Genomic DNA, 13333 nt, shown 5'->3' with positions numbered 1-13333 from the left:
AAGCGAAGGACTAATTTTCTTAAGGGTAACTTAAGAAACCTAAACAAATAAGCCTGACTTAAAATTTCTAATAAAATCTTTTTCTTTTTTTCGCAGGGCAATGGGCTTAAGTGATTTGCCCAAGGTAATTATTAAGTGTCTGAGGCTGGATTTGAACTCAGGTACTCCTGACTCCACTGCACCACCTAGCCATACTGGCAAATATCTTGAAAGGGCTGTAGCAATTACAAAAAATTCTATCTTTGTGCCATGTCTTCAACAAAAACAAGTCATGGCTTATGAAGTTTCATTATTCTGATTCTCTTATCTAGCTCCATCCACTGTTCTATCTCTCTACTGTTTTAACCCAGAAGATTTTAATGGCTTACTTTATAATATAGTTTTAAGTTTAGAATTCTTACTACTTCTTCATTGGTACCTGTTCATTATTTCCCTGAATATTCTATAGATCTTTTCTTTCTCCAAATGAAAGTCCTGTAAAGTACCCCTTTCATAAGTATAAGTAGAAAAATAAGAACAGCAACTAAAATTATAAATTAATTTTTTTAAATACAGTAATTTTTAAATATTATGTAATAGGACAGACATGAGCACTATTTTTCTTGTTCTTTAAGCAGCACCTTGTAATGAATCCATGCAAGTATTTTATGTGCTTAGCTAGATTGAGGTCCAAATATCTGGTGCATTTTGTAGTTATTATGAATGAAATTTCTCTATTATTACCTCATGAATTCTGTTGTTATACAGAAATGCTGTTGATTTTTTAATGGCTTTATTTTGTAGTCTACAACCTTGGCAAAGGTTGATCTTTGCTATTCACCAAGATTTTTCTAAGGAAATAATCAAATCCTCAGCAATCAGAGAGTTTTTTCTCCTCTATGCCAATGTTTACACTTTTGATTTCTTCATCTATTTCACATATTGTAACTAGAAGTTTACTTCTGATATGGAGACATGAAGATTTGAGTTAGAATTTGACCTCAGATACTTTTATCACTCTGGTCAAGTCAGTTAAACTTTGCCTCAGTTTCCTGTCCTACAGTTCATAGGGATTTTTAGAATAAAGCTCTGTGTACTGTGTCAAAGGCTTTTTTCTACATCTCTTGAGACAATTGTGGTTTAGGATGCTTGGCTTAAATATGATTATGTTGTTTTCCTAATGTTGTAAGATCATGGTATAACTCAAACTTGGTTATAATGAAAGAATTGTTATATAATTGCTACAGTTTATTTCATAGTTATATTTCTAATAACTAATTATAATGAATAAAATTGGTTGAGATTTCTTTTTACTTTTTCCTTCCCTTCTATAGGAATTTAATAAATGTCTCACTAAAAAAAAAGGAGTCTAGAAGAGTACTTCCCCCACCCAATATCTTCTTTTTTTATCAAACTAGCTAGATTTGTTAATTTTGCTAGTCTTTTAAAAAAAAATGACTCCAAACAGTTATAAGAACACACTTCCTCCTTCACTGAAAATGGAGATATAAAAGTGCAGAACACTATACACGGTTTCATATTTTGTTGATACATTAATCAGTTTCAATGATTATTTTCTCTTCTTCCTATTTATTTTTCTCTCTTTAAAAAATAGCTCTCTGCAATGCTAAGTGAAGTAAACAGACCAAGAGAACATTGTGTATATTAACAACAACGGATATGATCAACTATAATGGATGCAGCTACACTCAGAAATCCAGTGATCAAGAAAAATCCTGAGGGACCTGTTAAGGAAAATGCCATTCACATCCAGAGAAGGGGGAAACTATGATTCTGAATGTTCACTTTTTAAAAATTTCTTGTTTTTCCTTCTTTTATCATGGGTCTTTTCTGCTTAGTTTGATTTCTTCTTTTAAACATGACTAATATGGAAATATGCTAAACACGGTTGTACATGTACAATTTCTACCAAATTTTTTGCCATCATGGAGAAGGTGGAGGGGAGCGAAGGTGGCAGAAAACTGTAGAACTCATCTTGTAAATGGATGAATGTTGAAAATTAGCTTTGTATGCAATTAGAAAATTTAAATTTAAAAAAATAGCTCTCTGGGCAGGGAAGAGGGAGAGCTATGTGGGGAAATTTAATCAATGTAAAGGGAGATTAAGCTATTTACTTTTTCAACAAGGTTGACCAGGGGTGGCTAAGTGGTACAGTGGATAGAACACTGGCCCTGGAGTCAGGAGTACCTGACTTCAAATCTGGCCTCAGACACTTAATAATTACCTAGCTATGTGGCTTGGGCAAGCAACTTAACTCCATTTACCTGGCAAAAAACCCCCTAAAAATAAATAAAGACAAGGTTGACCAGAGGAATGCCATATAGAGTTTACCCAAGGCCTCTGACAAAATTTCTCATGATATTTTTGAAGAGAATATAGAGATGTGAACAGCTAGGTGACTTCAGAATTAGCTGACAGACAAACCCAAAGAGTAATCAACAAGTATTTCATGACAACTTGGAAAGAGTTCTCTATTATATTGTTCCAAAGGTCTGTGCTAAGCTTTGTGTTGTTGAACAACTACATCAATAACTTAAAGGAAAGTTTATCAAATTAGAAGATAATACAAAAGCAGGAAGTATCATTAACACTAACTGAATATAAAACATAACCCCAAAAACCTCAAGTGGCTACAACCTTGAATTAAGAAGATGAAAATTTAACAGATAAATGTAAAGACTTGAACTTCAGTTAAAAGGATCAATTTCTGTAACAAAATGCAGAATGAAGTAAAAGTCACTGGTATAATAGGACAGTTAAAAAATTTAATATTGTCTCAGTCTGTGTTGGAAAGAACTGGGTCTAGAATTTCGGGTGGGGGAAGAGGACTAATGGAGGGAAGACAGAATATTACAGGGGATAGGAGAAGACACAGGAGAGATGAGATAAAGTCCTGCTGAACAGTTCTAATGAGACCACATTTGGAATACTTCATTCAGTTCTGGGTGCTTCATAAATGACACTAACAAGCCAGAGAACATAAAGATCAAAGCAAACAAGAAGCATCCAGAGATCACATGTTAGGAAGAATGATTGAAAAAACTGAGTATATTTAATCTGAAGAAAAGAATTAATGGGAAGGGGAAATATGATGGACATTTTCAAGTATTTAAAGACTATCACATTAAAGAGATTATAGTTGTACTCTTTGGCTGTATGGGATTTAAATTTAGATTTCTGATAAGGAGAAAAGTGACCAGAAGTGGAACAGCTGCCTTGGGAGGGAGTAGGTTCCCTCTCACTGGAAGTATTCAAGTAAAGGCTGGATAATCAATTTCTGGATAAATTACAGGGGCCTTTGTTGCTCAAATATGTGTTGGACTAAATGTATTTCAATGTGCATTTCTTCCAGTTGAGATTCTGTAATTTTCTAATACACTTTCCCAAGTAGGGATGAAAGAATTAACCATAATGCCATGTGCAAATGGCAAAACAGAGGTGGGAGTAGAGCTGAAAAGTAAACTATTTAATCATTAAAACCCTTTATTATGAGAAAATGTCATAATTCGAATTATAAAACTTGACAAATTAAAGAAAATCAAATATCAAAATAGTAATTGAAACACACAGGAAGTGATTTAATCATTTAAAGAAAAAACATCCTATGAATAGACATTACCAAAGAACATTGGAATATCCAATTTATCTTCTCTATCTACTTTTCTCTTAATCATCACAATATAGACAGCATAGAGCATGGCACCAATAAGAGACCAAATGGAACCTGCAAAAATAAAAATAAAGTAATTTTTTAAAAAATACTGCTAAAATACATTTGCTAGTGATGGAAAATGCTTATCCACATCCAGAGAAAAAATTATGGAGTCTAAATATAAACCAAAACAAACCATTTTCACTTTTTAAATTTTTTTCTTTCTCATGTTTTTTCCATTAGCTCTAATTCTTCTTTCATAATGTAATTAACATGGATATGTGTTAAACATGATTGCATATGTATAACCAACCTATATCAGATTATTCACTATCATGAGAAGGGAGAGAAAAGGGAAGGATATAAAAAAATGTGGAATTCAAAAGCTTACAAAAAAAATGGTGAAAACAATCCTTGCGTGTAACTGGAAAAAAATAAAATAAAATGACATTCAAAAAAGAGAGAGAAGACAAAAAAAAATTTCCAACTCCCTGCTGTTGTGTTTTTCTAATGTTTCTATTCTTCTCTATTCAAATTCTATCTATCCATCCATCAGGGACCAATTCAAATCCCACTCCTCCACAAAACCTTTTCCAATTCCTTCAGTTAACATTAACTTCTCTACTCTCTTAATTTTCCTGTAGTCTTTACATGTATTTTAGCATTTACTAAAATTATATGATATTTGTTTTATAGTTGAATAATGCATTTTAAGTCACATGTGTTCAGCTAGATTTCAAGCTCCTTGAACATAAGAAATATGTATTATATATATCAGCTTTATATCCCCTAAACTATCTAGTACAGCTATACAAAATATACATAATAAATAATTGAACCACATACTCTTCAATGTTTTTTGAATATGAAGGTTTTTTTTTTTAATAAAACATCAAAAGTATTTAAATCAGGGCAGTTAGGTGGCACAGTGGATAGAGCACTGACCCTAGAATCAGAAGGACCTGAGTTCAAATCTGAACTTCTGACATTTAATAATCATCTAGCTGTGTGACCCTGGGCAAGTCATTTAACCCCATTGCCTTGCAAAAGGAAAAAAAAAGTATTTAAATCTCAAACAAGTCAAATATTATCTACTTGCTTTGAGATCATTTTTAGGACATCAAAAATGTTATTGTATTTATGTCTTCTTTTTGGTTTTTAAGGTTTCTTGACATTCACTCCATTGGACAGACTTCCCATAACCTTTCAATAAAAAATAATCAGAACTAAACAAATGGTAAATGGCAAATGGCAAATTGAAGCTTAGAGAGGTTTGTCCACAGTAACACAGAAAGTCAATAAGATAGCCAGGATATGAACTTAAGTTTTCTGACCTCAAATTCATCTTTCACTCCTTTCTACTATGCTGCCTTATACTCATAAAGATGTGTAATTAACTAGAGATGCATAGACACATAATACACTAAATACATACTCCTATAAAATATGAAGATTAATTCAACAGAGTGGGGAAAGTGTGGTGTGATATATAGAAATAAAAATAGATATTTTCTCAGTGCAAGGAAAAACTGTTCAAGTCCAGCTCCTCATAGTATTGACATAATCCTGAGCAAGTCACATAACTTCTCAGAACTCAAAAAAGACAAATAATTAAGACAATAAATTAAGAAAAGGTAACTACCAGCACTTATTAGAACAAATTTCCTCATCTGGAAGTTCTTGCTACCAATGTCCCTATCAATATTTAACAACTATTTATCATTTAGCTATAGATATATGAAAAATATATCATATTTCTACATACATAAGTAAGGCTTCTTAAACATTCATACAGACTTGTACATACCTATTGTATCTTTTCCAGCAGATTTCTCAGACCCTGACAGGTTTACCAGCACAACACCTCCAATGCTATGAGAAAAAAGGGTCATTATTAATCAGGATAAAAAGTTATTTGAAGTACAATGCTTATAAAAATAACAATTTTAAGTTAAAGAACTTTAAACTACTTACAGTCATTAATCCTCACATTAATTAAATATTGAACTTCATATCTGACACACCCCAATGAGAAAAAACCTCCATCAAACTTCTTTTTAATTCAATTCAAACTTCTTTAGATATATTTCTATTTATGAATTTGAGCAGGATCTTGTAATGTTTTCTCTCCTCCCTTACCACTAGCTCCTAGAACCCCTGGCCCAGTTCAAATACCACCTTCTACAGACATTTTCCAAATCCCCCAACTTCCAATGCCTTCCCTTCTAAGGTTAACTTCAATCCACTCTGTAATTAACTGTGCAGCTTCCTATGTACATGCTGTCTTCTCTATTAGAATGTAATTTCCTTGAGGTTAAGAACTGATTTTTATTTTTCTTTGTATCTCTAGCACTAAAAAACATTTCCTGGCACACAAAAAACTTGTAAAATAAATGTTTATTGGCCAATGTATGAGAATTATTAAAATGTTAGGCACAATTAAATTTCTGAGATTTTTAAAGAGTATAGAAAAACTTTAAAATTATAAAGGTAACAATGTTTATATGCAAAATAAAAATACATTCTGCTATAAAGTTGAAAGTATAAAACTATCATTTTTCATAGGGGAAAAGTGGGGTTAAATCAAAGACCTAAACAATTTAAGATTTGGCAAAGGTCAGCATTTCCATTCCCAACTTTCTATAGTACAGTACTGTAGGATGACTTAAGTTCAAATCCTACCTTTGCTTGTTGTGTGACTTTAGACCAGTCACTTAACATTTCTGGTCCTCAGTTTTCCTCATCTATAAAATAAAAGGGTTGAACTAGATGATCTCTAAGTTCCCTTCCAATTCTAAATCTTATTAACCTCTTTCAAGTTGCCTCTATTTAAGGAGAATTAATGAATTATTATTCTTAACCTTTCATTAAGGATTTGTTCTTTCTTTGATTTGGTAACTTTTCTCCATTAAAGCAAGTCACAATCCTTATGTCACTAAGAATATTCATCAGCCAATATTATCAGTCAAAAATATAGTCTGATTTTGTAATCCACAGATCAGAAATAAGGATAACAAAAGAAATAGTTAATAGCTAATTTCCTTTAAGGGAAAATTATATGGTTCTATATACACAGCTTGTTTTACTATTATTAAGTTCAACCTGTAACTTTCAAAGCTTGTCATACTTGTTTGTGCTTCTTTTTGGTCTTCCTTTTTTCTTCTCTGTATTTTTTAAAAAGATGGCTAATGATCCTCCTTTATTCTTTTTTTTTCCTACCATATCCCTTGTACCCTCCCAAACTCTACCCTTGGGAAAAATAAAAACAACAGCCCTTATAATTAATATGCCATTTTCATGCAAAAGACAAAAACACAAACACAAGCTAAAAATAACTATTCTATATCCAAAAAATGTTTATCTTAATCTATGCATTGTGTTAATAGGTAACAAGACTCTATCACCATAAAATTCCTAAAATCACATCTGATCATCAAATTGATCAAAATACTTGTGTATCTCAAAGTAACTTTTAAACACAGTCTTTAGAACTAGAATTTTCTATTTGGTATATTAATTCAAATTTAGGATTATAAATTAATTTAGTTCCATGTAAGGATTATTCTTGTATCCATACTAATCAACATGATTTTTAAAAAAAGCAATTAATGGCTAAAACAAACAAAAAAAAATTCATGGTTGTTGGAAGAGACTGAAGAGGAGTTATGTTTATATTAGACTCCTCTTTCTGCACCCCTCTATCAGACTATATATTCCTTGAAGTAGGGGACTATTTTTTTTTCATCTTTGTATTATAAACTCTTATTATTGTTCTCTGAACAGAAGAGGTGCTTTAAAAATGTTTGTTAAATTGAAAACCAATAATGTCTAACTCCCTTCTCTATTCTCCCTATGAAATCTAGAGGAAACCCAGGAATCTTGGTCAGACATGAGCAACACATCACCTTCAAACCTCCACTAGTTTTTTTCTTTTGCTTTGTCCTATGTGGGATGCCATCTGTCCATACAATATTGTACCATCTTTCCCTATATCCCAATCAGTTCCCTGCATCCCAAGGTCAGAAAAAAAAATAACTCTACATTTGTTTCTTACTACAGAAAAGCACTTATCATTGATAGTCTTACCATAAAATGACAGCTAACAGTTTAGAAAGAGTAAATCTGTCTCCACTGTTACTTGGAAACACTGCAGCTAAGATTAAAGTAAAAAGTCCTGTGGAAGATTAAAATAAAGGATTAATTAAAATACCATCATAACTATATACTGTCAAATATTTTTATGAATAAGCAAATAATGTTTAACTTTAGAACTAGTTCATATTTCATATTTAAATTATCATAACAATAATGCTATATAGTTAACACGGCTCAATTTTCCATGAGTTATTAAAAACACCTTTAAACTAAATAACAATTTTTACTATAATTCAAGAATGCTTCAATACACTTAAAAAACTTATGTTAATTGTAATTTCAAAGAAGGATTTTGACTTCATAATCATGTATGTGTGACAAAACTATTTTTAAAAAATTAAAAATATTCTGTATCTTCTGGTTTGAGGTGACTCAAATTTAAAAATAAAAACTGTCATAGTCCGAATTATAGTTCAGAAACAGGTGATTATATTTAGTCATAAGGCCTTTAAAAAATATCCCCCAAGAATGGAAATGTGAGGAGATAAGACAATTTTATTATGAACAGTTGCATTATAAAAATACAAAAGAGGAGCATATGGATATATCACCAAATTCAATTACCTTTTTAAATCTACACTGACATCTCCACTTTTTTTTCATTTTATCTTTGTATCCCCCAGAACCTAACTGCTTTGGTGTAAGACTGACAGCAAATTAATGCCTAAATTGGATACTGTTAAAACATCCATTTCATTCTTGCTACTTATTGGCTTTCTCTGGCTTCATTCCTATACCTCCTGTTCTGCTACCACCCCCTTAAAAATGAGTAAATAATTCATTTAAAATATATAATTTCCCTCATAAAAATTCTGAAAGGAGGGTAACCAACTTTGCCTGATACGATCATCCCTATTTTATGGATAAGGAAACAGGTTCTAAGAAATTGTGTAGGGGCGGCTAGGTGGCACAGTGGATAAAGCACTGGCCCTGGAGTCAGGAGCACCTGGGTTCAAATCCAGTCTCAGACACTTAATAATTACCTAGTTGTATGGCCTTGGGAAAGCCATTTAACCCTATTTGCCTCGCAAAAAAAAAAAATAAGAAAAAAAATAAGAAAAAAAAAGAAAGAAATTGTGTGGCAGACAATGCAAAGTCTGAAGCAGGATATAAAGTCTCAAAACTAGTCCTTTACCAGTCATGTCACAGTCTTAACTATGGTTCTTTCCTTTACATTCTTTCCTATTCTCTCTACAACCTCTTATTTAGCCACTGCTTCCACTCTGATCAGTTATTACCTCTATATAGCTAATTCCCAAATATCTCTCTTCTCTAAAACTTTCCCTAAAGCAGACCCATTATTCCAATTGCCATTTCAATATCCCAAAATAAAATCACCTTACCCACTAAATCTGCCCTTCCTTTTCTATTAATGGATCTACCCTTTTTTCCAGGCATCCATACTAAAAATATTTAAATCGTCTTTACCTCTTCACTTTTCATTACCTCCCAATGTATAAAATAGTTGTTGAAACCCACTGATTTTCACCTCTAATTAATCTTGAAACCCTTCAGTGCTATTGCAACCACTATAGCTCAGATTTCTCACATCAGTTGTACTACTGTAAAAGTTTACTAAATAAAGTACAGCACACTCAAAGTTGAGAAAGACTTCAGAGGTGAACTAAACCAAACTTCAAAAATTGTAAAAATCCTCATCTAGGTCATTCTGTCTCTACTTTAAGTAAATCGATGAAATGAGAACTCAGTGGTTTTACAAAGCAGCCCACTGCAGTATTCTAAACTTCTACTAATAAGTATATCATTCAGTAGACCTACCCCACCCCACCCCCAGAACAAACAGAACTTTGTATAAAACTTCTTTCATGAACAGTCCTTTAAAGATAAGAAAGCAAATATCTTTCCAATCATTCTTTGGGTCATGTGTAATTTTGGTTCTTCTGAGACAGTGGTATTCCATGATTCACACCTATATGATATCATGAGAGAATATGGTATTGTAATAAACAAATAATTTTTCAAAGAATAAATAACAAAGGATAATTAAAAGTACTATGCAATTTCTTAAGAAAAATATAATCAGGGGCGGCTAGGTGGCACAATAGATAAAGCACCAGCCCTGGAGTCAGGAGTACCTGGGTTCAAATCCAGTCTCAGACACTTAATAATTACCTAGCTGTGTGGTCTTGGGCAAGCCACTTAACCCCATTTGCCTTGCAAAAAAAAAAAAAAAAGAACAATATAATCCAATCTCCTCACTTCTGGGTCCAGCTCATCGATCTGGCACAGCACATCTCTGTCATTTTCATCAACTTTGTATTTCCTAATAATGTTGATGGTCAAACCAACTCTTTTAAACAACTATGTGTTTTGGAGGGGCAGAGCCAAGATGACAAAAAAGACAGGGTTTTGCCTGAGCTTTCCCTAATTCTCCTCCAAATAACTAATGGCTCAAAACAAATTCTGGAGCAGCAGAATCCACAATAGGATGGAATGAAAAAAATTTTCAGTCCAAGACAACTTAAAGGTCAGTACCATACCAAGCAGTGTGCAGTCAGATGTGTGCCACACTAGAATAGACAGGCCCCCCAAAAACCAGGAGCAGATTTGGGAGTTATTGAATCAGCAGCAGCTGTTTCCAGATCTGTGAGCCCACAGACAACTTGGTCAGAAGATAACAAGGGTCTACAGACAAAAGTCTGTTGCACTGCTCATACTCAAATCTGAGTCATAGTGCAGGACGGCAGTTCCAGGGTAAGAAGGAGCTTCCAGCTACAGGGAAGCAATGATTCTGGTCACGGTTCTAGGTCAAAAAAATTGTACTTATGGTCACTCATAGACTAGATCACAGGAAAGAAGAGAAGCAAACACACCTTTCCTTAGATTATACCATCTGGGAAGAATTAGAAATTTACAAGTCCCTAGAATTATCTTTGAAAACAGCTGCACAAAAACTCTAAAGCTTTGGTTAAGTAGTAAACCCTCTACCCAAGAAGCAGAGTTCCACTTTAACGGAGTTAAAAAGTCAAGAAATAAGTTGGAAAAATGAGCAAAGAACAACAAAAAAAATTCAGATGAAAGAAAGTTACTATGGTTATAAGAAAGATAAAAACATACTCAAAGTTAAACAATTATATGTTTCAATGAATTTGTCTAGATATACACCAAGTCTAGATACAATTATTATAATGCTATCCATGAACAGGTGAATTCTGAGAGAACATCAATACAATATTCTATTTTTGTGCCACAAAGGACATCTTCCATGACATTGACAACACCCTAGGGCAAGGCATTTGATTTGATGCTTCATTTAAATTTAATGCTCCTTAGGGTATGAACAAAGTTATTCCTGTTGTCACATTTCTCACAGTATACTTTGTAATTTTAATATAATAGTTGGAAGACAACTGTTGAGAAAAAAAGTCTTTAAAATCCTAAATTTTTCCTGAGTCAAATGCTATTTTTAAAAATTAACAAATATAACAAAATTTTGTAGGCTCTATTGCTATCAGTTCAGTATATAAATATAAGGGATATTATCTGCTATAAGATACTGTAAAAATCTGCCTGTTTGGTCTTTCGGGAGGAGGTAAGTGTGAAAGACTCTGATGCTCGATGTCTCAAGACCTTTCAATCCAAGCCCAGGAGAAATGGGAATCCTCAAGAAAAATTCTGAAGAGGGGCAGCTAGATGGCGCAGTGGATAGAGCACTAGCCCTGGAGTCAGGAGTACCTGAGTTCAAATCTGACCTCAGACACTTAATGATCCACTGCACCACCTGTGTGGCCTTGGGCAAGCCACTTAACCCCATTGCCTTATAAGGAAAAAAAAAACCCAAAAAAAGAAAAGAAAAAGAAAAATTCTGAGGACCAAAAGAACTAAATTCCCATGACAAAGAAAAGAGTCATCTGAAGTTATCAAGATGGCTGCCCAGGGGACTCTTCCCTTTATATTCATAAAAGATATTTACAACCAATGGAAAGAAGGGCAGGAGAATGATATTTATCCTAGAAGTGATTGAACAAAAATGTTTAACAAGGATTTGGTATCCAGAGACTCATCTGTTGATGAGTTCATGTGGTCTGACTGAGAAGAACTAATTCTCAGGTCTACCTACACCATCTTTCATTAAGAAAATTAAGAAAACTAGTTAGTTAGCTAATTACTTCAAGCTATACCCAAGCATAGATATTTCTCAGTTTTACAAAGATATTCTTCTCAAGAGTCTCTTCTCAAGGTCACTTCTCCATGTCACTGGACACTTTTATTGAACTGAATAACAGAAGATAGACTATGGGTTGTTTTGACCCCAAATCTCTTAATAAAACTCTTCATTGCTCTTACAGAATTTTTTGCAGTCCCTCAGAATACCTTCAGGCCAGTCAACCTGAAAGGGATGGAAACTTGCCCTAGGGATTGTTTGCCAACTATGAAGGACTGGAATACTTGGTTAGTTTTGTTTGCTGTCCCTCAGAACTGTTTATTGTCCTTTTTATCACTGTAGCAGGTACCTGTGATAAAAATATTCTGAGTTACAAAGATACTTAAGGGATGCTCTTCTTGAAAGTTGAAGGTTGGGAACAATAAATCTGTGCCAATTCAATAAAAAAAATTTCATCAAACTAAAAAAAAAAATCTGCCTGTTTCTTTTGCACATTTAGATGCCTCTCTGCCAAACACACCATGCCATGCTAACATTGAAAGTTTTTAATAATCTGGTTTAAGGATCAAATCCCACCTTCTTTCTACAGTAAGTCTTTCCTGATTGTCTCCTATTAGGAAATGCCCACACCACTAGCCCTTTCCTCTGGAAGTTACTCTATATCTACACTGTATCTATTTTGTTTGTTCTGTGTAAATTCCTTCTCAACACATTTCCTTCCTTCCAACTGAATATATATGTTGTTTTATATATGTCTTTTTGATCCCTAGTATCTAACATAATGCCAAGAATACAGTAGGAGCTTAATAATTGCTTATTTAAGGGCTACTTAAACTAAGGTCATTTTTTAATTCCATTCTATTTGATATGTTTTGTATTTCTGTTTATCTGCTATAACAAAAAAAAATTGCCTGTTAGCTAACAAGGTTAATTAAACTTTCCAATGATATTTTCACTATATATGTGTGTATATATATATATATATATATATATATATATATATAGTTCAACATATATTAAAAATATAACACACAGTTTTATTAAGAAAAGTAATACATTTGTAAAAGTCTATAAAAGCACAAAAATTTACCAAGACTCAGAAAGCCTAAGGATTTGTCCAGGTTTACAAATGAAATGTTTATAATTTGACATAGAGGAGAAATGTTTTAATAGAGAAATTTTTAGGGATTTCTACACAAATGCTTCTTAATTTATTGAAGCAGAATGACAAAAATTCAAAATGAACTTAATAATTGGTAATAAGGGTAATTTAGTATTCCATCATACAATAAATATCTTACCAGAAGTTGAAGATAAGATGTTAACTATAGCAACTTGTGTGTCAGAAAGTGCTTCCTGATATGATAAATTTGCCAAAAACCACTAGAGAAGAAAAAAGA

The 13333-nt window shown here is 32.8% G+C and overlaps 1 protein-coding gene across 4 annotated transcripts in view; it reads right to left on the bottom strand.

Annotated features, from left to right (window-relative positions):
- The window catches only part of SLC35F5 (solute carrier family 35 member F5), a 54472-nt gene that overhangs the window by 17871 nt on the left and 23268 nt on the right, over positions 1-13333 (bottom strand). For all 4 annotated transcript variants that reach the window (XM_074215019.1, XM_074215020.1, XM_074215022.1 and 1 more), the window contains 4 exons: positions 13235-13316; positions 7739-7826; positions 5460-5524; positions 3620-3724 (listed from right to left, as the gene is read on the bottom strand). In XM_074215019.1, coding sequence (XP_074071120.1) covers positions 3620-3724; positions 5460-5524; positions 7739-7826; positions 13235-13316 — 340 coding nt within the window. The remainder of the gene's footprint in view (positions 1-3619; positions 3725-5459; positions 5525-7738; positions 7827-13234; positions 13317-13333) is intronic.

This window comes from Macrotis lagotis, chromosome 1, assembly GCF_037893015.1.
Source record: "Macrotis lagotis isolate mMagLag1 chromosome 1, bilby.v1.9.chrom.fasta, whole genome shotgun sequence".
Taxonomy (NCBI): domain Eukaryota; kingdom Metazoa; phylum Chordata; class Mammalia; order Peramelemorphia; family Peramelidae; genus Macrotis; species Macrotis lagotis.
The sequence above is the reverse complement of the archived record's forward strand: the minus strand, read 5'-3'. Positions and strand labels throughout refer to the sequence as shown.